Source organism: Streptopelia decaocto (genome assembly GCF_964273445.1).
Source record: "Streptopelia decaocto genome assembly, chromosome: 22".
Classification (NCBI taxonomy): domain Eukaryota; kingdom Metazoa; phylum Chordata; class Aves; order Columbiformes; family Columbidae; genus Streptopelia; species Streptopelia decaocto.
In genome coordinates, this window is record NC_138677.1 from 5,871,860 (window position 1) to 5,894,564 (window position 22,705).

General features: G+C 61.6%; 2 protein-coding genes across 2 annotated transcripts; one reads left to right on the top strand and one right to left on the bottom strand.

Annotated features, from left to right (window-relative positions):
- The first annotated feature begins 598 nt into the window (after positions 1–598).
- CNTNAP1 (contactin associated protein 1) lies at positions 599–9,119 on the top strand. The gene is made up of 24 exons (XM_082071064.1): positions 599–699; positions 1,860–1,961; positions 2,129–2,322; positions 2,423–2,570; positions 2,763–2,966; positions 3,038–3,222; positions 3,309–3,452; positions 3,751–4,012; positions 4,092–4,241; positions 4,330–4,501; positions 4,578–4,684; positions 4,771–4,890; positions 5,024–5,227; positions 5,488–5,644; positions 5,744–5,871; positions 5,953–6,120; positions 6,188–6,406; positions 6,484–6,723; positions 6,801–7,037; positions 7,163–7,290; positions 7,376–7,469; positions 7,579–7,812; positions 7,895–7,942; positions 8,017–9,119. Exons 1-24 carry the CDS (start codon positions 621–623, stop codon positions 8,205–8,207), a joined length of 3,915 nt encoding a protein of 1,304 aa, XP_081927190.1. The 5' UTR covers positions 599–620; the 3' UTR covers positions 8,208–9,119.
- Positions 9,120–9,378: 259 nt separating this feature from the next.
- Positions 9,379–22,565, bottom strand: EZH1 (enhancer of zeste 1 polycomb repressive complex 2 subunit). The gene is made up of 20 exons (XM_082071015.1): positions 22,521–22,565; positions 21,833–21,953; positions 21,191–21,319; positions 20,831–20,950; positions 19,918–20,038; positions 19,527–19,700; positions 18,564–18,666; positions 17,987–18,150; positions 17,088–17,179; positions 16,171–16,351; positions 15,357–15,553; positions 14,859–14,950; positions 13,918–13,958; positions 13,465–13,590; positions 12,734–12,912; positions 12,406–12,501; positions 11,761–11,842; positions 11,562–11,642; positions 11,194–11,278; positions 9,379–11,111 (listed from the first exon to the last, which is right to left on the bottom strand). Exons 1-20 carry the CDS (start codon positions 22,529–22,531, stop codon positions 11,051–11,053), a joined length of 2,256 nt encoding a protein of 751 aa, XP_081927141.1. The 5' UTR covers positions 22,532–22,565; the 3' UTR covers positions 9,379–11,050.
- Positions 22,566–22,705: the final 140 nt, after the last annotated feature.

The window sequence follows — 22,705 nt, forward strand, 5'->3', positions numbered from 1 at the left end:
GGCGACCCCAAAACCCGCAGGCCTTAATCTGTGGCTTGATTACAAAGCGCCACCGCATCTGCTGCAGGAGGGCTGGTGGGCACCAGTCCAAAACCCCTCCCGCTGCCACCGTGGGCGCCTGGGCCACGTCTGTGGGCGCCGGGTCTGCGAGGGGGGCTGTGTTCCCCGGCGCGGCGGGGGCTCAGGACAGGGCTGGGCGAGTGCTGGGGGCTGCATGGGGTGCGGTGATGCCCGGGATGCGGTGATGCCCAGGGAACTCCCTGCACGGCCCCACTCGAGTCCGCCCTGTGGGCGGCCCACTGCTCCACTGCCCACAACCCGATCTACTGACGCACCCCGACCCGACCCACCGAGGCCACAGCCCAGGGCGGCCGGTACCGCACGGGGCCAAGGCCCGGGAGAACCGGGTGTCCGGGGGGAGAAGCGGCATCCCTTGGGGGAGAGGCAGCGGGGGATGGATGGTGGGGGGACGGGACTCTGCGCTGCGCCCAGCCCGGCCCCTGCGCCCCTCCGTCCCGGGGCCGCCCCCCCCGCCCCATGGGCGGAGCCACCGGCCCCGCTCCGCCGCGCGGCTGCAGCACCGGGAGCGGCGGCGCCGAGGGCGCTCGGGCCGCTCCAGCATGGGCGCTCGCCCCCTCCTCGGGCTCCTGCTCGCCGCCTGCGCCGGCCTCCTGCTCCCCTGCCCCGGCTGCCTCGCACGTAAGTGGGGCCGCAGCCCCGGAAGCGGCGGCTCCGCACTGCGGGACCGCACCCGCCGTCCCGGCCCCGCACCCCCGAGCCGCCCCGGCTACCCGAGCCGCCCACGGCTCCCCCGTTTTCCCGGGCATCCCCCATTCTCCTCCGGGCATCCCCTGCCACCCACCGGGGCACCGGTCCGCGTCATCCCCAAGGTCACCGCCGGACACCGGGCATCCGGGGCTCCCCCGCGCCCCGCTCGGGCCCGCCCCGCCGCAGCCCCCGCACCAGCGGCACCGCACCCGCCCGAAGGCTCCGGGTTGCCCGGGGGCGCCCAGTGGTGCCCCGGGTACCCTCCCCGCTGCGCCGCATCTCCGCTCCCGGTGCGGCCCCGTGTCCGGACGCCCCGGCGGGCGCGGACGGTCCCGCGGGACCCGGTCGGGCTCCGCCAGCACCTCGGTCAGCGCCGCCGCCCCGGGTCTGCACCGGGCTTGGTCCCGCTTCCCGGGGCGGGAGAGGCTTTGAGGCGGCTGCCCGCGCAGGGGAAACGATCCTGGCACCACCGAGCGGCTCTCTGCGGCCCTTTGGCCCCTTCCCCCAGGGCCGGGGTGACGCGGGGACCCGGTGGCTGCGGGGGATGGAGACGGGGGACGATGCGGGGAGAGGGTGATGCGGGCAGGGGGTGATGCAGCGTGGGCGCAGCGCCTCTGCCCTGACCCTGCAGTGAGGGCTGGGGGTGCAGCAAACGCTCCTGGGTTCCCTGGGTTCCCCCCGACCCAGCCGGGGGGGTGTCTGCGAGGGGCTCCCGACGTCGGCCCCACCGGAGTCCCCTCTGCAGATGCCGCCGGTATTTGCACAGCCCCCCTCACCATCCCCGGCCTCCCACGCGAGACCGTGGCCCGGCGGCTCCCCCACGCGGGGCGGGGCGAGGCGTGGCCGGGGGGGTCCCGACGCCCACGTCAGTGCAGAGGCGGCTGGTGCGGGCGGCGGGGCCCGCAGAGGTGTGTCAGCTCCGCTGCAGTGGGAGGGGAGAGCGGGAGCCGGACCCGCCACACCACGGCCCGCAGAGCCCGCAGGGTCCCCAGAGCCCCCGGGGTCTGCTGGACCGCGCCGGGGGGGCTGCCGTAGGGACACCGCCCAGCTCTGCACCCCGAGCCCAGCCCCCCGCCCCTCTCTTCCCGCAGGACCCTGCTACGATGAGCTCGTCGCGCCCCTCTATTCCTCATCCATCGGTGCCTCCTCCAGATACAACATCTTCTATTCAGCCAGCTTTGCCCGGCTGCACAGTGAGTCCCCCCACAGGACTGGGGTGCAAACTGGGGGGCGGGGGGGGTATGATCAGGGGGTGCCTCTGGTGCGGTCTTGCCTTGCATGGGGCTGAGGGGTCCGTGGGTACCCACAGCAGAGCCCTCAGCATCCCCAGGAGCCACTGGCTGAGCTGCTCCCCCCACAGGCACCAGCGGTTGGTCCCCCGACCCCCGGGACAAGCAGCCCTGGCTCCAGATTGACCTGATGCAAAAGCACCGGATCAACGCGGTGGCCACGCAGGGGACGTTCAACACCTACGACTGGCTGACACGTTACATCGTGCTCTACGGAGACCACCCCACCAGCTGGAAACCCTTCTTCCAGCAGGGCAGCAACTGGGTGAGGGGGTATCCAGGGATTTCTGCGGGATGGGGTCCCCTGGGGGGAGCAGAGACCCCCAGCGTGGAGCGGGATGCTGATGGCAGCCTGTTGTCCCCAGACGTTCTTTGGGAATGTGAATGAGAGCGGGGTGGTGCGGCACGATCTGCACTACCCCATCCTTGCGCGCTACATCCGTATCATCCCGGTGGCCTGGAACCCCCGTGGGAAGATCGGGCTGCGCTTGGGCCTCTACGGCTGCCCCTACCGTGAGTACCCGGTGGCTGCGGCCAGCTCCTGGCTCCGGCACACCCAGAAAACGCTTTCCCAGAGGGGATTGTCTCCAAGTGGTCTGCAGTCATTAGTTCTGGCATAAACCACAACAGATAAGAGCGTTCGCCGTGCCAGGGCACCTGCTGCTGCGGGCGGTGATGTGTCTGGGTCTGTTCTCCTGTCCCCAGGGTCCCACGTGCTCTACTTTGATGGGGATGATGCCATCTCCTACCGGTTCCGGGCCAAGAGGATCAGCACCCGTGAGGATGACATCTCCTTCAACTTCAAGACGCTGGAGCAGGACGGGGTGCTGATGCACGGGGAGGGCTCGCAGGGGGACTACATCACGGTGGAGCTCAAGCAAGCCCAGCTCCTCCTGCACATCAGCTTAGGTGAGCTGGGTCTGGGGGTCTGGGGGGATGCAAGACGTGGGGAGGCCATGGCTGAGGCTGCCCGTCCCCAGGCAGCAGCCCGCTGCACGCCAGCGAGGGCCACACCACAGTGGCCGTGGGCAGCCTCCTGGACGACCAGCACTGGCACTCGCTGCACATCGAGCGCTACGGCCACCACGTCAACCTGACGCTGGATGGGGAGGTCAAGCGCTTCCGCTGCCGCGGCACCTTCGACCAGCTCGACCTCGAAACCGAGGTGGGTCCAGCTGGTGGGGAGCAGCCAGGACGCTGACGTGCAGTGTCCCCTGGTGAGGGGTTGACCCCCCTCTCTCTGCACCCCAGATCTTCTTCGGGGGGGTGATCGACCAGGACAAGCAGCACCTCACCTACCGGCAAAACTTCCGAGGCTGCGTGGAGAACATCATCTTCAACGGGGTCAACATCGCCGACCTGGCCCGGCACCGGAGACCCAACATCCGCTTTGAGGTCCGGCCTGGGAGGTGGCCCCTTCCCCAGGGGTCCCATCCCTGCTGTGGGGGGACCCTTTTCCTGGGGGACAGCCAGGTCCCCAGGGCCATGTTCCCCCCGCGGGGGGGTGACACAAGGGCAGCAGCAGCCGTGCTCGGCTGAGTGGTGCCACATCGACCACACAAGGTCGTCCCTGGCCCGGGGCGCCCGGCACTGCCAGGCAACGGCATCGAGCGGGAGCGATGGGGGCTGTGGGGTGGGGGGGTCTCCCACCGCGGGAGCAGCCCCTCCCTCACCGCTCCTGCGTCACCCCCAGGGCAGCGTGGGCCACTACTGCCAGGACCAGCTGAACAACCCCATCACCTTCGCCGGCATCAACAACTACGTGAGGGTGCCGGGGATCCCGCGGAGGAACCGCCTGGCCGTCAGCTTCCGATTCCGCTCCTGGGACACCGCCGGGCTGCTGCTCTACACCAGCTTCGCCGACCGCCTGGGCTCCCTCGAGGTGGTGCTGAGCGAGGGGCAGATCAACGTCTCCATCGCCCAGCCCGGCAAGAAAAAGCTGGAGTTTGCCGCAGGTGGGCTGGGGAGCTGGCGCGGGGCCGGGGGCTGCTCTGGCAGCGGTGCCCCCCCACGCACCCCCCTCTCCCCGCGCAGGGCATCGCCTCAACGACGGCTTCTGGCACTCGGTGCAGCTTGTGGCGCGGGATGGCTCAGCCGTGGTGACCATCGACGATGATGACGGTGCTGAATTTCGGGTGGCGCATCCCTTCCAGCTCCGCACTGGCAGCCAGTACTTCTTCGGAGGTGGGCGGCGGGGCAGGGGCTGGGGGCGATGGGTGCCCCGGCGGCGATGGGTATCTGGGGGGATGCTCACCACACTGTGCCTTGCCAGGCTGCCCCAAACCAGCCTCGGTCACCGGCTGCCGGTCGAACCAGACGGCGTTCCACGGCTGCCTGCAGATGCTGAACGTGGACATGCAGCCTGTGGACGTGGAGCTGATGGTGCAGCACCGGCAGGCGCAATACTTCAACGTGTTCTTCAATGTCTGTGGCATCACCGACAGGTATTGGTCGGGACAGCGGGTGGGTGGGGGCCGGGGGCTGTGCCGGTGCTGGGACAGGAGCCCTCTGCGCCCTCAGGTGCACCCCAAACCTGTGCGAGCACGACAGCCGCTGCGTCCAGTCCTGGGATGACTTCATGTGCATCTGCGACCTGACGGGGTACAAGGGGGAGACCTGCCACAAATGTGAGCCTGGGGTCTCGCGGCTGGGGGGCACAGGACGGGCACCCACGGTTCCTCCCACCGACCCCAGCCCCGTTTCCCTCTTCCAGCCCTTTACAAGGAGTCGTGCGACGCTTACCGGGTCAGCGGGAAAACCTCAGGGAACTACACCATTGATCCGGACGGCAGCGGGCCGCTCAAGCCCTTCACGGTGTACTGCGACATCCGAGGTGGGGCGGCAGGAGGGAGTGGGGGTCCCTCTGCCCGGCCCCCCAGGGATGAGCCCCTGCCTGTGTTCTGGGGCAGGATGAAGGGGACAGGGCTGTCCCAGAGGGCTGGTCCTAACACCCCCCAACTCCACAGAGGACCGAGCGTGGACCATCATCCGGCACAACCGCCACTATGTCACGCGGGTGACGGGCTCCAGCGTGGACCAGCCCTACCTGGGCGCCGTGGAGTACTGGAACGCCTCGTGGGCCGAGGTGTCGGCGCTGGCAAACGCGTCCGAGTACTGCGAGCAGCGCATCGAGCTGCACTGCTACAGCTCCCGCCTGCTCAACACCCCCTGTGAGCACCGGGGGGAGCGGGGCCGGCCCGTGGGGCTGTGCCGTGGGGCTGAGCCGTGGGGCTGAGCCGTGGGGCCGGCCCGTGGGGCTGAGCCGTGGGGCCGTGCCGTGGGGCTGAGCCGTGGGGCTGAGCCGTGGGGCTGTGCCGTGGGGCCGTCCCGTGGGGCTGAGCCGTGGGGCTGAGCCGTGGGGCTGTGCCGTGGGGCCGGCCCGTGGGGCTGTGCCATGGGGCCGCGTCCTCACCCTCCCCTGTGCCCGCAGCCGGGCTGCCCTTCAGCTTCTGGATGGGCCGGAACGACGAGCGGCATTACTACTGGGGGGGCTCGCGGCCGGGCATCCAGCGCTGCGCCTGCGGGCTGGACAAGAACTGCGCCGACCCCAAGTACTTCTGCAACTGCGACGCTGACCACGCGCTGTGGTGAGCGGGGGGGCCGGCGGCACCGGGGGTGCAGATTCCGGGGGGTTCTGTGAAGCGGCAGATCCGCTCACGGCCCCTCCGACGTGTTGCCACTTGCAGGAGGACGGACAAGGGTCTCCTGACCTTCGTGGACCACCTGCCCGTCACCCAGGTTGTGGTTGGGGACACCAACCGCTCTGGCTCCGAAGCCCAATTCCTGCTGGGACCCCTACGGTGCTACGGAGACCGTGAGTGACCGGACCCGCAGAGGGTCCCCTGCCCACGGGGGTCCCCTGCCCGTCCCTCACCGCCCCTCCTGCTCCCCACAGGCAACACGTGGAACACCGTCTCCTTCAACAGGGGCGCAGCCCTGCTCTTCCCCACCTTCCAGGCCAACCACAGCCTTGACATCTCCTTCTACTTCAAGACCACCGCCCTGTCCGGTGTCTTCCTGGAGAACCCGGGCACCCGAAACTACATCCGCATCGAGCTCAACAGTACGGGCGGGCAGGGGTCCGGGGGGCGGCAGGGCTGGGGGCTCCTCCCGACACAGTGTCCCTGCAGCCACCAGGGACGTGGTGTTCGCCTACGACATCGGGAACGGGGACGAGAACCTGACGGTGCGGTCGGTGGTGCCCTGGAATGACGACGAGTGGCACCAGGTGAAGGCCGAGCTCAACGTCAAGCTGGCGCGGCTGCGGGTGGACAAGCTGCCCTGGGTGGTGCGGCCGGCGCCCCCGCAGAGCTTCGTCCGCCTGGACTTCGACAGGCCCCTCTACGTCGGTGAGACCCCCCGGCCGGGTCCCCGTGCCCCCGGGTCCCCGTGCGCCGCAGGGCGCTGAGTCTCGGCCCCGCTGCAGGCGCGGCGGAGCACAAGATGCGCCCGTTCCTGGGCTGCCTGCGGGCGCTGCGGATGAACGGGGTGACGCTCAACCTGGAGGGCAAGGCCAACGAGACGGAGGGGGTGAGGGTCAACTGCACCGGCCACTGCCAGGACCCGCCGGTGCCCTGCCAGAACAGCGGCACCTGCATCGAGCGCTACAGCCACTACAGCTGCAACTGCAGCATCTCCGCCTTCGACGGGCCCTTCTGCAACCACGGTGAGGGGCTGCGCACGCCCGGATTGAGAGCGGGGGGTCCGGGCGCTCCCGTCACGCTGCGGGTCCCCCCTCTGCAGACATCGGCGGGTATTTCGAGGAGGGCACGTGGGTACGGTACAACATCTTGCCCATGTCGCTGTACGCCGCCCGGGAGTTCGCCAGCATCGTCAGCAGCCCCTGGCAGCCCCTGCCCGGCTACAACCTGACGAGCGAGGAGGTCAGCTTCAGCTTCAGCACCACCTCGGCGCCCGCCGTCCTGCTCTACGTCAGCACCTTCGTCAAGGACTACATGGCCGTGCTCATCAAGGATGATGGTGAGGGTCCCCCAGAGCCTGCGGGAACTCCCCGAGGTCCACAGGCCACACGGGACCCTCCTCCACCCTCCCCAGCCCTATGGAGGGGGTGGTGTCGCCCCCCAAAAGCCCCGCTCTGCCCCCAGGGAGCCTGCAGCTGCGCTACCAGCTGGGCACCAGCCCCTATGTCTTCGCCCTCACCACCAAACCGGTGACGGACGGGAGACCCCACCGTGTCAACATCACCCGCCTGCACCGCACGCTGTACACCCAGGTGTGGGGGCTGCGGGGCTGGGAGGGGGCCCGGGCAGGGCGGGGGGAGGTTCAGAGGATGCTGATGCCATGCACATCCCTCCCAGGTGGATTATCTCCCCGTCATGGAGCAGCAGTTCTCCCTGTTCGTGGACAGCAAGCTAGACTCCCCCAAAAACCTGTACCTGGGGCGCGTGATGGGTGAGTTGGGTCCTACTCTCCCCCATACAGGGGTCTCCGGGGTCTCCTCTGCCCGGCGCGGTTCTTGCCCTCCGCGGGGGATGAGCCTTCTCCTCCTGTCCCCCCACAGAAACCGGCGTCATTGACCCCGAGATCCAGCGCTACAACACACCCGGCTTCTCCGGCTGCCTCTCCGGGGTGAAGTTCAACAGCCTCGTCCCCCTCAAAGCCATTTTCCGCCCCACCAGCCCCCTGCGGCCCTACAGCATCCGCGGGGAGCTGGTGGAGTCCAGCTGCGCCTCCATGCTGCCCCTCACCACCATCCTCATCCCCCCCGAGATGGACCCCTGGTACATGGGCACAGGTAGGTGCTGTGGGGGGGGGGGGCTACAGAGGGGGTGCCCGTGTGAGAACCGCAGCCTCAGCCCCTCGCTCTGTCCCCGCAGAGTTCCCGCACGTGCACGACGACGGCTGGATCGGGATCATCATCGGCTGTAAGTGAAGCCCCCGGCCGGTGTCCCCCCACCTTGTCCCCCCCAGCCCCTCACCACCTCCTCTCCCCCCACAGTCATCATCTTCCTGCTCCTGCTGCTGGGGGGACTGCTGGTGCTGCTGTATTTCTACTACCACCGCTACAAGGGCTCCTACCACACCAACGAGCCCAAAGCCATCCAGGACTACGGCGGCGCCGCCAAACCGCTGTCGGTGCGGAAGGACCAGAACCTGCCCCAAATCCTGGAGGAGGCAAAAGGGGACTAAGGGGGCCGGGGGTGGGACGGGCTCACAGCCCCCGCAGCTGCCCCGGGGACGGAGCGAGCGTCGCGGGACCAAAGGGCCGAGCGCACCTCAACTGCCAACACCCGCCGCCGCACAGACCGACCGGCACCTGCTCCCGGCCCCGGAGCGCGGCCACCGCTCACCGAGCCCCAGCCCCGCCGGCCCCGGGGACACCGGCGGCCCCCGTGCCGGGGCAGGCTGCTGCCAAATCCCGCCCCGCGCCGGCAGGAGCCCAACCGCCCTCGCGCCGGGGACCGCGCCGGGTGCCCCCGCTCACCGGTGCCCCCGGTCGCCGCCGTCCCGTTAGCGCCGCCCGCGCGTAGTTTACCCGCTGCTTCGCTCGCTTAGCCAGAGCCGTGACGGTGCGATACCTCGCGATAACCCGCAATACCACGCGATAACCCGCGATATCACGCGATATCCAGCCTCAGGGCACGCCGAGCAATATTTTGCCCGCGCAGCCGCAGCCGCTGCCGCGCATGACGCCACCGCACTTTTGCTGAGATGCTGCTTTCATACGATCAGGTACGGATCCTTTCTACCTTTCTTTTTGTTGCGTTGCCGGATATTCTACTACACTCTGATTTTTTTATTCTCTCGGTTTGTATAAAAACAACAAAAGCCCCGAAGGGAAGCTCCGGGCGGGCGTCGCGTCCCGTTCCGCGGGCGGGTGCGTGGTCTGTAGTCGCTACTTCCCTGTACAAGGTGCTGATCCCGCCCGTTACCTCCAGCGCAGGGAAAACTCCCATTCACTCGTTGTGTTGTGGTTAAGACGACGTTACAGAAATGCATTTATCTTCCCCCAAGGCCCAGCTCCGCTGGGCACTTCATTTTAAACAAAGAAACCAACCTGCTTTGTTGAATGAGATGTGAAGATGCTCAAATAAAGGCAGAATGATGGCGTTTGATGCTCCACAGCCTGGGGCAGCAGCTCCGATGTCCCCACTGTGGCTCAGCTGCACCTGGGAGAGGCTGAACATGAGCCAGGTGGCCACAAAGGCCACCAGCATTGTGGCTTGTACCAGCACTGGTGTGGCCAGCAGGCCCAGGGCAGTGACCGTCCCTGTGCTGGGACCTGGGGAGGCCAAACCATGAATCCTGGGGGCAGTTTTGTGCCGCTCCCCGGGGTGACAGAGACCAAAGCGAGGACGTTCGCTACCACTTTATTGTGACAAAGGCTACAAGCCATGTTAAAGTGCATTATTAACCGTCAACAAACCACAGACACAAGCTGGGCATAGTGCAGATACGGCCGAGGTGGCAGACGACGCTGAGGGGGGGTCGGGGGAGCGAGGGGGACGGAGGTGACAGGGGACAAGCGCCGCTCCAGACAGACCCAAACGCCTCCAGGCCCCAGGAGGGCATCACAGACAGCAGGGACGACAGACGGACAGACAGACAGACAGCCTGTGCTTCCCCAAAGGAGGAGGGTCCCTGGACAAACACTGCCCCCCAAAAGGGGGTGAGGGGCTCCTGCCCCCCCAGTGCCACAGCAGGGGGGGCTGTGGGCAGCATACGTGGCTTCTAATGGACATCCCCATCCTTTCGGGTCAGCCCAGGCCCTGCTGAGGGAAGAGCCCCCCATCCAAAAACATCCCTGCAAAGGGACCCCAGCCCTCTGTGGCCGCTCCAACCCCAGAGTGGAACACAGGGCCACTTGAGAATTATTAAAGTGCTTTTTTCTTTTTGCGTGGGGTGCTAAGGCCAAACCTCCCCCTGCCAGGGAACATTTCCCCTTTATCCCCAGGGCCGGTGCCACAAACCCCTCGCGGGTCCCCGAGGAGCCACCCCGGGTCACCGCAGTGACAGGTTCGCTGGGCCCCGTCCAAACCTCCGCCTGGCAACACCCAACACCAACAACAGGTTCTATCGCTTTGCGGGGACCTTCCTGATGTCCCCAACACTCCCCACCAAGGGACGGTCCTGGCAGAGGAGGTGGAAGAACCAGCTCTGGTACCGTGCGGTCAGGAAGCACCTGCCTGTCTCCTGCTCTGGGTGCAGCCCCAGATTCCCCCCCAAAAAACTCCCTGGCAGAACCGTCCCCACCCCAGCACAAAGGGCCGGGGAGCAGCTGGGGACAGGCACGAGTCACCCAGCCACCCCATGGCCACCAGAAAGGCTGGACGGGCCTCCCCAGGGCTCCTGCTGCCTCTGGATTCCTCTTGTGCTTCGCAGCAGCACCCATCACATCGTCTCTGAGCAGCTCAGCGCTGTCCCCGACCCAAAGTGACATTTTGCATAGTGCTGCTGTCCCCAGCCCCACCACCGTGCAATGGCCGGGGGGGTCTCTGTCCCCCAGCCAGCTGGGGCAGAAGGGAAACAGAACCTCAGTGACAGCAGCCTGGGGACCGCTGCGGCCACCTCTCTATGGCTTCCAACCCTGTCACTGTCCTTGTCAACATGACAAAACAAGCAGCAAGAGGTGGCACCCGAGGGCAGAGCCTGTCCCAGGGGACAGGGCTGGAGGGGAGCACCAGCCCCTCTGCCCCCCAGCTCTGTCTGCAGGCGATACCTCGCTCGCTCTTGTTCTTCCAGCCATCAGCAGAAGATGGAAAAACACCGAGAATTCACTTTTCTTCAAGCCCCAGCTGCCTCACTCCGTGGGCTCCCTCCAGAGCCGGGCTCCGGAGCCCAGGGCTGGAAAAAGCTGCTGGCCCGGCAGCAGCCGCTCACGGTCCTGCCCGAGTCCCTCTCTGGGCGTCTGGATGGAAAAGCAGCGCTCGTGACACACACAGCAACGGGAAGAGCAGCAGTCATGTCAGCGGGAAGCAAACATGGCATCGCTTATAAGGTGCAGCAGCGAGGTGTGCTGGGCACAGCACAGCCTAGATGATATCGGTCTCCCTCTCTATGCCGACGTACTTCAGGGCATCTGCCTGGCTGTACCTACGAGATAAAGTCACAGCCGCTGTCACCACCTCAAACGCACGCACAAAAAGCGGGGTCACCCGAGCACTTCTCGGGGTACCTGTAATCAAAGAAGAGCTCCTCGCCCGCCTGGATGGCCCTCTTGGCGAAGATCCCGATCCGGTGGTCTCCGTTCACCATCACGACTGCAAACAGAGAGACGATGTGAGGGCCGTGCAGCTCCAGCCCGGGGCGGATCTCACCGCGCTCCTGCCCTGCCCGGGAGCTGCCGGGCCCGGGGTCTGGATTTAGGGGTGATGAGAGGTCTGGAGCATCTTTCCAACAAGGAAAGGCTGAGAGAGCTGGGGCTGTTCAACGGAACAGAAGCTGAGAGGGATCTGATCAATGTGATAAGTATCTCAGGGTGGGTGTCAAGAGGACGGAGCTGAGCAGGACCCCAGAGGGGTCTGATGGGCAGGGATATCTCACCTTTGGCATAGCAATTGGGGTTCACTGAGTGATTGGCAAAGCGGATTTTATTTCCTTTGCGGGTGGCGTCGACAACAAAATCTATTAAAAAAAATAAAAAAAGAGAGAGAGAAAACTGCAGTTAAAGGCAGACCTGCCGCTCGGCCGACCCTGCCCGCCAGGACGCCCAAATCTCCTCCACCCCTTCAGTCCCAGTTACCGTTGTTGAGGTTGAAGAGGAAGCTGGACATGTACTTGTCATAGACCTTCCCCCGCCGGTCGGCTTCATCCTGCGAGATGAGCTGGAGAGAGAGAAGGCACGAAAGGCCTTGAGGTGCTGGAGCGAGTTGAAAGAAGGGAACGGAGCTGGTGAGGGGCTGGAGCACAAGTGTGATGGAGCGGCTGAGGGAGCTGGGGGGTTCAGCTGGAGAACAGGAGCTGAGGGGAGACCTTCTGATCTCTGAACTGCCTGAAAGGAGCTTGGAGCCAGGATGGGTCGGGCTCTGCTCCCCAGGAACAAGCGCCGGGAGCAGAGGAAACGGCCTCAAGTTGCGCCAGGGGAGGTTGAGGTTGGATCTGGGAACAATTTCTTCCCCAAAGGGCTGTGGGGCATTGAACAGGCTGCCCAGGGCAGTGCTGGAGTCACCAGCCCTGGAGGGCTGGACAGACGGACATGAGGTTCTCAGGACATGGGGCAGGGACAGGGGTGGGGGAACAGTTGGACTCGATGAGCTTGAGGGGTTTTTCCAACCAAAGGGCGAGCCCGTGGCCACGCTGGGGACATCCCGCTGTCCCCACTGGACCAGCAGCCATAGGACACGCTGCCCCAAACGCAGCCCCGAGCACAGGGCGCAGCAGCACCGACCTCACCGCAGTACTCGGAGATGAACTCGTTCTTCTGCACAGACTCCTTGATGAACGTCCCCCAGCCGGCCACATCCGACGGTGCCAGCAACAAATGCTGGAGTGAAAAGGAAACGGTTACAGTCAGCAGGACCAGCACCCCCGCCCAGATCATACCCCTCTCCACCTCCTGCTGCGCACAGCAGGGTTAGGGCACCATCACCAATTTGCACCTTTCTCTGCATTTCAGTCATTTTTACACGCTGTCCTTTGCTGTGACCAGCAGAACTGAAGACTTAACCCTCCTCTGGAGTCACTTTTCAGGCTCCCATGCTCTCCCCGTCCCTCACCTTTTTGAGCCCGCGCTGGATGCTGCAGTTCTTGCAGGACACCACCTTGCAGTCCCAGTGCTCCGAAGCGCCGCAGGTCAGGCAGAGGTCCGGGTCGCACTCCCGCACGGCGAGATAACACGGGCACTGCTTGGTGTTGCACTGGGTCTTGCAGCGGCAGCCGGGGAAGCGGTTCTGACCTGCAGCAACGCAGCCGGGGGTTTGCACTGTTCCAGAGAACAGAGGGGCCGTGCAGCGTCCCTGCCCCACAGAAGCTTCTACTGAGCCAGGTCTCACCTTGGCAGGCACAGAACTAAGGCTGTCCGTGACCAAGGGATGCATGGGATGCTGATCTGGCTCTCAGGACTAATTATTCTATGATTCTATACTAAAGGAGGGGAGATTCAGACTGGACAGGAGGAAGGAATTGTTGCCCTGAGGGTGGTGAGAGCCTGGCCCAGGTTCCCAGAGAGGTGGTGGATGAACCATCCCTGAGACATCCCAGGCCAGGCTGGACGGGGCTCTGAGCACCCTGAGCTGGTGACGATGTCCCTGCTCATGGCAGGGGGGGCACTGGATGCGCTTTGGAGGTCCCTTCAACCCAAGTAATTTTATGATTCTATTCTATGATTCTACGAATTACGCGCAGTTTAAAAACAAACTGCTTGGATCATGCAAATGGAACAGATCAGCACAGAGCATCTCAGAGCCTGAACTGGCTCCCCCCGCCCCGCCCCAGGTTTGCTCCTTACAGTCCGGGTTGCACTGGCAGAACTTCTCACAGAAATTCTGAGTCATGATGCAAGGGCAGGAGCTGTCACAAGGGTGCTCGGGGTGGTCGCAGGGCTGGTAGTTGTACACCTGGGTAGGCGAATTATCTAGAACAAGAGGAGAAATGCCCGGATTAAAAGCTGCACACTGCAGGAATGTCTAAAAGCAGCACTAACAGGGCGCTGGAGCTGAGACGGTGCAAGATCCCCGTGTGCCTGCAGAGGGCTGGGAGCCCAGCAGCACCCAGACACAGAGCCCTGAGCAGCAACACACGGCAGATAAATTACAGCGGGGCTGCACGCCAAACCTCAGCCAAACCAGAGCGCGGCGATGGCAGCAACGCCCGCTCGCTGCGCCAGTCGGAGCCAGAGAGCTCAACCCCATGGGCAGGTGGCCACGCAAACCTCACGTGACGCGGCCACGGCAAACGTTACCTTTCTTCAGCTGGATCTTCCTGCAGTGCGCAGCCCAGAGCCTGCAAGAGAAGCAGAGCGGGGCTGAGGGGACGCGCTCGGCACGGCCGCTCAGCGCACGGCAGGACCGACGGGAGACGCCAGCAGCACCGTCTGCAGCTTCATGCATTAATAACCACCCGCTGGGCAGAGAGCGGAGAAAGATGAGAACGAGGCAGCTACAGCATTAGTTATTTAAGGCGTATCATAGAATCACAGAATCATTGTGGCTGGAAGAGACCCTCAAGATCATGGAGTCCAACCATTCCCCCAGCCCTGGTGCTGCCCCATGTCCTGAGAACCTCCTGTCCGTCTGTCCAGCCCTCCAGGGCTGGTGACTCCAGCACTGCCCTGGGCAGCCTGTTCCAATGCCCCACAGCCCTTTGGGGAACAAATTGTTCCCAGATCCAACCTCAACCTCCCCTGGCGCAACTTGAGGCCGTTTCCTCTGCTCCTGGCGCTTGTTCCTGGGGAGCAGAGCCCGACCCCCCTGGCTCCAAGCTCCTTTCAGGCAGTTCAGAGATCAGAAGGTCTCCCCTCAGCTCCTGTTCTCCGGCTGAACCCCCCAGGTCCCTCAGCCGCTCCATCACCCTTGTGCTCCGGCCCCTCACCAGCTCCGTTCCCTCTCTCCACTCGCTCCAGCAGCAAACGCCAGAGCCAGGTGACACTGCCTGCATGGGACCAGCACACAAAAGCAGGTTATGATCAGGCTGCTGAGGCTCAGGCTGCTGTTGAGATGCCAGAGCCCCCCAGCCAGGGTGGCAGCCCCGGGGTGACAGGCAGGGACCAGCACCCACCCAGCACCAGCAGCCCCGCGCAACAGCAGATGGGAGCCAGATGGGGATTACCAGGAATGCTTTGGCACAAAAAGCAGTGGATCTGGTTGCATTTCAAGAACAAAAACAAGCTTGTCCAACACTTGCCTGTGCTTCCTTTTCTTCTTCTGGGATGGATTCATTAATTCGTTGGTTGGCAGTTTTGTTATAAGCGATTCTTTCACTGCAAACTGAAAGACCTACCAAAGAACAGAAGCAAAAAGGAAGAATTAACTTTGGTCTACTCAAGTTGTTTTTATCTAAAGCAGAGAGAGGGTGCAAACAAGCACATGCAGTGGGGCTCCTGGTTCTTGCAGCAGTTCTGCTCCTGGTTTCGCTGCCCATGGCTGATGCTGCTTGTCTCACCTGGGAAACCAGCACATCCACCCAGCCAGAGCACCCAACATCACACCAGGCAGCAGGAGGAAGAGAAAGCACCGAGCATGCGGGGGCTCATTCTGCAACAGCAGCAGTACAAACTAACAACTCTGAATTCCACAAAGCCTTCATGCAACATGTTCCTCACGGTGGTTTGGGGCAGAGAAGGAAAAACAAGAAGCAAACAGCGTCCCAGCACCGCAATGCTCATCCTCGCCCGGCACCCACCTGCTTGCAGGTCTTGGTGCCCAGCAGCCTGGCGATGGAGCAGAAGTTGTTGAAGTAGGTGCCGTGGAAGACGCGGAAGAGCGATTCCTCGGCTCCCGTCCACTCGACGGGCTCCTGCGGCGTCTCCACCGCGAAGAGCTGCGAGGAGGCCGGGCTCAGCTTCTGCTTGGTGGGCGTCTGGCAGCGGGAATTGGCCTCTGGTGGGGAAACGGAGACGTCAGACCAAACCCGCTCTGTGCCGCGGGGGGATGAGGCATCGCAGGGTGTAATTTAGGGTCTGCTTTAGGGGGAGGTTGAGCGCATCTCTGGGGACACGGGCGGGCACGGTGCTGGGCCTGATGTCTCTCGTGTTTAAGTCCAGCTCTAAACACCAGCTCTGTTTGCTGACTCTGAATCCCAGAATGTCAGGGGTTGGAAGGGCTCTGGAAAGCTCATCCAGTGCAATCCCCCCTGGAGCAGGAACACCCAGCTGAGGTTACACAGGAAGGTGTCCAGGCGGGTTGGAATGTCTGCAGAGAAGGAGACTCCACAACCCCCCTGGGCAGCCTGGGCCAGTGTTCTGTCACCCTTACTGAGATGCTCCACTCCCTTCAGCATCTTTGTTGCCCTGCGCTGGACTCTCTCCAGCAGTTCCCTGTCCTGCTGGAACTGAGGGGCCACAGCTGGACACAACATTCCAGATGCAGCCTCACTAGGGAAGCTCCACAGTCCACGCTCCATGCGCGGGACGCAGGGACGAGGCAGGGCCAGCCCCGGCTGCGAGGGGCCGCCTGCCCTGCGAGGAAAGAGGGGTGTCCCTGGGCTCCAACCCTACCCGAGGAGCTCGAGGCCCACTCGTTGCCGGTGTCTCGGTCGCTGTCGCCCTCCCTGGCCTCGGTGACGGTGGACGCCGGGGCGTTCGAGCAGGACGCTCCCACCACGTGGTGCCTCCGGCGGCGCCGGCCCGAGCACTTGGACCTGGGGTTGTGCAGCGCGGCGAACTCCTTGGCTCCTTCCTGCGGGCAGAGCAGAGGACAAGGCACGTGGTGGACGTAGGGGACACAGAAAGGCTTTTCTACAGGCCCTGGGACCAGCCCTGCCCTGCTGCCACCAAGAGAAGGGGGAAAACCCACCTCGTGTGGTCACCTCAAGTGCCGAGGCGCCGCCAGCTGCCTGCGCCGCACGTCCCCACTTTGCTTCTCTGGGAACTGCTGCCCCAAGAGGCGCCTTGTCCCTGTCCCTCCGCTCCACAGCCCCGTCTCTCACCCGTGCAGTGATGTTCTCCCACCCTCTGCTCCCCAGGACACCCCGTATCTCCAGCACCCCCAAACGCACCCACCTCCCCACAGCCAGCTCTTCCCTCTGCAGCTCTCAGCCCCACTCACACAGGCTGTATTACTGAAAATATCACTTGTAAAATCGTTCAAGCCTTCCCCACACATGCCAGACTCCTTTCTCAGCATTTTTAACCCAGGCTTCATTTTTCAAACGCTGCACTGAGCCCAGGGAAATCATTTCTCCCTGCAATTTCCCATCTGCTAGCTACAAAATCAGACTTCGCTGCAGATTGGCTAAAAGACGCATCTGCTATGGTCTGTAGTTGGATCCGTGCTCCCCACGAAGCCAACGAGGCTGAGAACTGACTCTGAAAACTCCTCGAGGCTGGGAAGAGGACCCGCAGGGCCCTGCAGAGCAGGGCTGGCCAGGCCGCGGCTCTCCTGGTTTCAACAAGCAGCGACACGAGAGACGTACCAGCCAGAGGAAACAGTCTGCGCCGCAAGGATCCGGCTCGATCTTGGTCTCTCTGTTCTTCCGTTTGTACACATTAGGAGTGGCGTGAAAAGCTGAAAAAACAATAGTTCTCTTTACTATTAGCATGCTCTAAGGGTTTCCCCAATTGCTGCAAGAACAGGGACAGCAGAGCTCAGGGAAGGTGAGGGGGAGTCACCGAGATGCCCCAGCAGTGGGGACCCCCCGGCCACCCCTAATCCAACCCATTGTGGACACTCAGCGGCGCTGGGGGTAGGAGAGGCCATAGGAAAAGAGATCTGCTTTCAGACTGAAACAACAAGACCACATGATCTTAACAGTTTATCTTTTAATAAATAATTCACTGGAAAAAAAAGAGTCCTGTGACTTTCCAAAGAGGCCCCTAGACCTGGGAAACTACAGGTCCAACAGCTGAACCAGGATCCCAAAGGCTTTTGGGCGGACAATCCGCAGGAACGTGACTAAGATGAAAGCTGAAAGTTCCAGCGAAGCAACAAAACACGGGGGGGCACGTCCAGACTTTTGGAAGTGAAACGTTCATCCCTTTCCCTGCTGAGCTTCTGCAAAGCAAGGGTACCGTCTATCTGCGGCGGGATTTCTGGCCCACGCCGCCAGGAGGCTCAAAGGCGGCGCGCTGAGCAGCGGGGACAAAGAGGGGACGGCCACGCAGGTGGCTTTGCCATCCATTTGAGGCCAAGAGCGGAGCCGTCTTTACAAAAAGGCACCTGGGCAACCTGTCAGCTCCTAGAAAGCTCCAGCGCCAAGCTCCGGGGAGGCACAGACACTAAGCAAAGGCGTATGTATAGAGGTGTGAAGCACCCAGGAAAGCAAACGAGGAGGAGAAGGGCTCTAGGGAAGCGTCCGGCCGAGGCTGCACTTACGATGCAGGAAACAGTCGTATTTGAAGCAGCGGCGGCAGAAGAGGGTGTGGAAGGAGTGCAGGGACTGCTCCCGCTGCACCGACTTGGCGCACGGCCCGTCGATGTTGGGCGTGCACTGCGGCGGCAGCACGTTGGGGTCCGACACCTCCGTCAGCTCCCGGTACCTGCTCCGCAAACAGAAACACTCACGGATGCGCCTATTTGCTAATTCAAGGCGTTTTACACGACTCCACGATTATCCGGGCTGTGGGGACTCTGGCCTAGACACCTTGAGGCTAAACTAAAGTTTTTAACGCTCAAAAAATCACTCTGCTCATGGAGCCTGCAGCAAATTGAGCTCCACTTTCTGCTCAGTGCTGTTTTCTGACATACATAAATACATAGAATCATTTCAGTTGGAAGAGACCCTCGGGATCATCGAGTCCAACCATAACCCAACTCTAGCACTAAACCACGTCCCTGAGAACCTCATCTAAACGCCTTTTAAATCCCTCCCTTTTAAATTCCACCACTTCCCTGGGCAGATTTCAGCTGTTGCTAACAAAGGTAACGGATAAGCTCAGTAGGGATCTCCTACCTTTCTTTCATATCCTCTGGGAAGCCGTATTCAGGAAACATCGACGAAATAGCAGTGAAGATCATGTCATTTGGAAACCGCTTCTTTGAACACTTCTTGTTACCTAGGAAGAAGAGATAATCCCTCGGTTAAGCTGGATGGGAACGTGTGTTTCCTCCTCCCACAAGAGCAGTTCCAGCAGGCGCTCAGGGCTGGATTTTAAGAGGCTGAAAGTTAATCCCATGCACAACGAATAAACCTTTTGTCCTGCACCCAGGCTGAGGCATTTCCAGACACAGTATCGATGGAAGTACTAACAATTTCTTAAGGACCACTCCTACTTATTTTTACCAAGACAGGATTTGCAGACGATGCTTTTCTACATTTACAGCAGGTCCTGGTATTTGTGCCACCCGTATGGCTACAAAACAAAGGCAAAGACAAAACTAGCAGTCAGCAATCCCTGAGGTCACGCAGGACACGTGAAAATCCCACAAATCAAAGCCTCCTCGTGCAACAAGAGCTGCAGGTGCACAGGAACATTAAATCCCTCCCTGTTTTCCAAGGGTTGAGGAGATTCACCTCCCGCAGCAGGATCAGATCTACCTGCACACTTACCGACAGATGCTTTGCCAGCCCGGCACTTTAAAAGCCCCAGGAGCAGAGACCCCGCAGGCTCCTGGGGTAACAAACACCCCCCTGCTCTGCTAATCTTGCCGTGAAATCATTTTCCAGATGACTCATCTAAATTCAGCTTTACGCCGATGATTTCTTATCTTGTCCACAGGGGACAATGAGAACAACTGATTTCCCTTCTGCCCGACCAGAACTCGCCAAGCTCGTTAGTGCCCTTAGCCACGCATTAATATAATAATAATTAATATAATAATAAAGAGTGATGGCGGGAGAGCGCTGGGCAGCCCTTTGGGCACGGCAGGATGGAAACACGGCCAACAAATTCCTAATTTCTGTGACCAAACCCACCTTCCGCTGCGGTTCGCTTTCTTTTCCTTGTGACCGGCAGCTCCTCTTTCCCATCCTCCTGTTTACCCTCAGAATCGTTGTGTCCTTCCTCCTCCTCGTCCGAGTACTGATTGAGGGCGTTCACCAGCTCCAGGAACACGGCGTCGCTGATAAGGACCGACCCCGAAATCATTTCTGAAGCACAGAGATGTGAGCCAGCAAGGGTAAATCACAAACCCGCCGCACGGTACTTTTAGCAACTAGAACCTGCCTCGCTATTTTGTGGGGATAAAGGGGATTTTTTGCTCTAAGAGCTCCCACAGTAAAGCTGGTTACTGCTGCCACCTTCTGATTTCTTAACTACTTTAACATGTTATTTGCAAAGGGACAGTGCTGACTGCTCCCACGTTACCTTCCTCTCCGTGAACCTTCCCGTCATAGTTGTTAATAAGCTCTTCGATGAAAGTTTCGTCTTCTTCCTTCACCTCGTCTCCCATGTAAGGGATATTGCACAGCACGGTTTCATCCTCCACCTGAAAAAGAAACGGGATTTAACTCAGAAAAGCAGCAAAAAGAGGCTGCGTGTCCCAGCTGAACTTTCAGCTGTCTCGTCACCGTTATCCCATCCCGGCACCGTAACTCCGACCCCTGAAAGCGCAATTTGCTTTAAAGAAGAAAAGCTGCGCCTCTGAAGCTCAAAGAAACTCAGAAACACACACGTTGCCAAGAATAACAAACAGCCAAAAATCGTCAGAGAGGTTGTGCTGGAGGAACTGCGAGAAGCAAACCGGTAACTCACAGCCAAAACTGAGGAGAACTCTTATATTAACCACAGAAACAAGGACATGGGACCTTCACCAAGCCAGCCACGCACCCCAGCTTATTTAACCAAGAATCTTAACGCCGCCGCCCCAAAATCCCCATTTAAATCACTCCCCGCACTTTTGCAATGGAGAAACTGGTCCTCAGCATCCTTACAGGGAGACCAGCAGGATAATTCAGTTGCGAGGGGAAGGGCCTGCCTAAGAAATAAACCTTTCCATTTAAAAAGGAAGAAAAATCTTAAGAAAAAAATAAAAGGAAAAGATGTATTCACTCCTTGGATGGTGCGAAATAACGGTGGCCCTACCAGGGAGCCAGGTGGAAAGGAGAGCCCAGCTGGGTAAGACAGCATGGATACAAGGCTGGTTTATGGGATTCAATTATAAAAGCAATTAAAACAACACTATCTGTCATCTCCTGAGCAGATATTGTTTGAAACAAGAAGGTGTAATCGCTCCACAAGCACGTAACAATCGCACGCTGACCGCACCAAGGCCACGTACCATGAAATTCTGCTGAAGAGGGGACCAGGAGTACATGATGGGCACCAGCGCCACCGTGTTCAGGGTCCTCATGTACAGCGTCTGGCTCGGAAATCCTGGGAAAATGCTCTCAACGGTGCACTGGAATAGGAGGAAAGAGAAAGGCAGTGAGGAAAACGCTCTTCGGGACAAACAGTGGAGCCCTGGGGTCTCTCTTTCACAAGAAAAGCTTGTTTTCTTCTTTTTTTTCCCCATTTCTGCATCCCAGAAGATGCTGGCACAGGACAGCACACACTGCAACGATCCTGCAGCCTCACAACTCCCTGCAAAGCCCCGGCTGGAGTCCGGCAGCTGCCGCCGTGTCCCTTGTGCTCTGCGCACCTGCTTTAGGAAGGGGTGTCCGCTGACCGGCTTCATCAGCTGCACCGGCTGCACCCGCAGCTTCTTCCAGTCCTCGTTCAGAATCTGAGTCTTCTCGTGGACCTTCGCGAAGTTGGCCACAAACAGAGCCTGAAATGAGAGAAAGCGGCGCTCAAAACGTTAGGAAAACACGCTGGGGACACCAAAAACCCTCCTGAGAGCATATATGCAAGGCAGGGCATTTCAAACGGATGATGCTGGTGAGAAATAAAACTGATAAAACTCAGCGCTGGCACAAAACTGGGCTGAAAATCTACCCAGGGGCTCTTGAGAACTCCAGATTCCAGACGACTGCTTCTAAAATCCCGAAACCCACCAGCACCGAGAGGGAAATACATTAAAGAACAAGTGGAAACGAGTCCTCCCGCTGCGGTTATTGATGCCAGAGCTGGTTTTCTACCTACAACAGACACAGCCCGCGGCTCGAGGCTCATAACGGACCGTGAGGAGAAGTCATACATCTTCCAACTGATCCAGCATGCAATTAAAATACAGCTCATCGATTCGCAGGACGGAGCACCCATCAGACAGCTCCCCAATCACCACAAGTGAAGAATTTAGACGATGTCCTTTCAGCTCGAGCTCCCACCGTTATCTCCGTACCTTGGCTCCCATGTTCGCCTGGAACCTCTTGAGCTGCCGGAGGCGCATGTATTCAGACTTGACTTTTCTTTTCCAGTACATAATGCACTTCGATGTTGGGGGAGTGGCAAGCTCCATTTTTCTATAAAAGTACGGAAAGAATAAATAGCAGAGAACGGAGAGCTTAAAGCTGTAAACAAGGGCTATTAGGGGAAAAAAAACCCTGCGGATTTTAAATGCACCACAAGAAAAAATAACTGCGTGAAACCGCGCTGGAGCTGGTTCTGGAGCGACCACGGCTCGAAGCGCACGGGGAAGGCGGGGGGACCGTGGGAACCGGCGGCTCCTGCCCGCCCGACCCCCCGAGCCCGGCGGGCAGAGCGGGGAACGGAACGGAACGCACCGCGGCCCCGCGCCCCCCTGCACCCCGAGAGGCCCCGGGAGGGGCTGCTGGGCTCCCGGTCCCCCGGCCCCGCATCGTCACGGCCCCGGGGGTTCCCACCCGGCCCCCTCCGCACGGGGAGCCGCAGCTCGGCTGTGCCCGTGACCCGCACCGGAGCGGGCCGAGGCCGCTTGGAGACGGGGAACGGGTCCCCCCCCGCCCCGCGCGGCCGCTGCTCCCCAGGCCCCGGGGGCACCGCGGGTGACCCGGGGACTCCCTCGGGGACCCCCGGCCGCGCCGCCCCCGCCGCCCCCTCCCCGCACTCACTCCTCGGCCATCGCGCCGGGGGAGGCCGCGCGCCCCTTGCGCAACCGCGCCTGCGCCGCTGTGGGCCCGCCCCCTGACACGCCCTTATTCTACGGTCACGCCCCCACGCTGCGGCCACGCCCCTGGACACGCCCCTCATGCTGCCGTCACGCCCCCACTCTGTGGCCACGCCCCCAGGACACGCC

Excerpts from the sequence above, each read along its gene's own strand:
- CNTNAP1 (XM_082071064.1), top strand. The coding sequence starts at position 621 with ATGGGCGCTCGCCCCCTCCTCGGGCTCCTGCTCGCCGCCTGCGCCGGC. Across the intron at positions 6,407-6,483 it reads CGACAGGCCCCTCTACGTCG|GCGCGGCGGAGCACAAGATG; the intron begins GTGAGACCCCCC and ends GCCCCGCTGCAG. Across the intron at positions 7,291-7,375 it reads ACCGCACGCTGTACACCCAG|GTGGATTATCTCCCCGTCAT; the intron begins GTGTGGGGGCTG and ends CATCCCTCCCAG.
- EZH1 (XM_082071015.1), bottom strand. Across the intron at positions 19,701-19,917 it reads GAAGGTTCACGGAGAGGAAG|AAATGATTTCGGGGTCGGTC; the intron begins GTAACGTGGGAG and ends TCTGTGCTTCAG. Across the intron at positions 12,913-13,464 it reads CTGCCAGTGCAACCCGGACT|GTCAGAACCGCTTCCCCGGC; the intron begins GTAAGGAGCAAA and ends GCGTTGCTGCAG.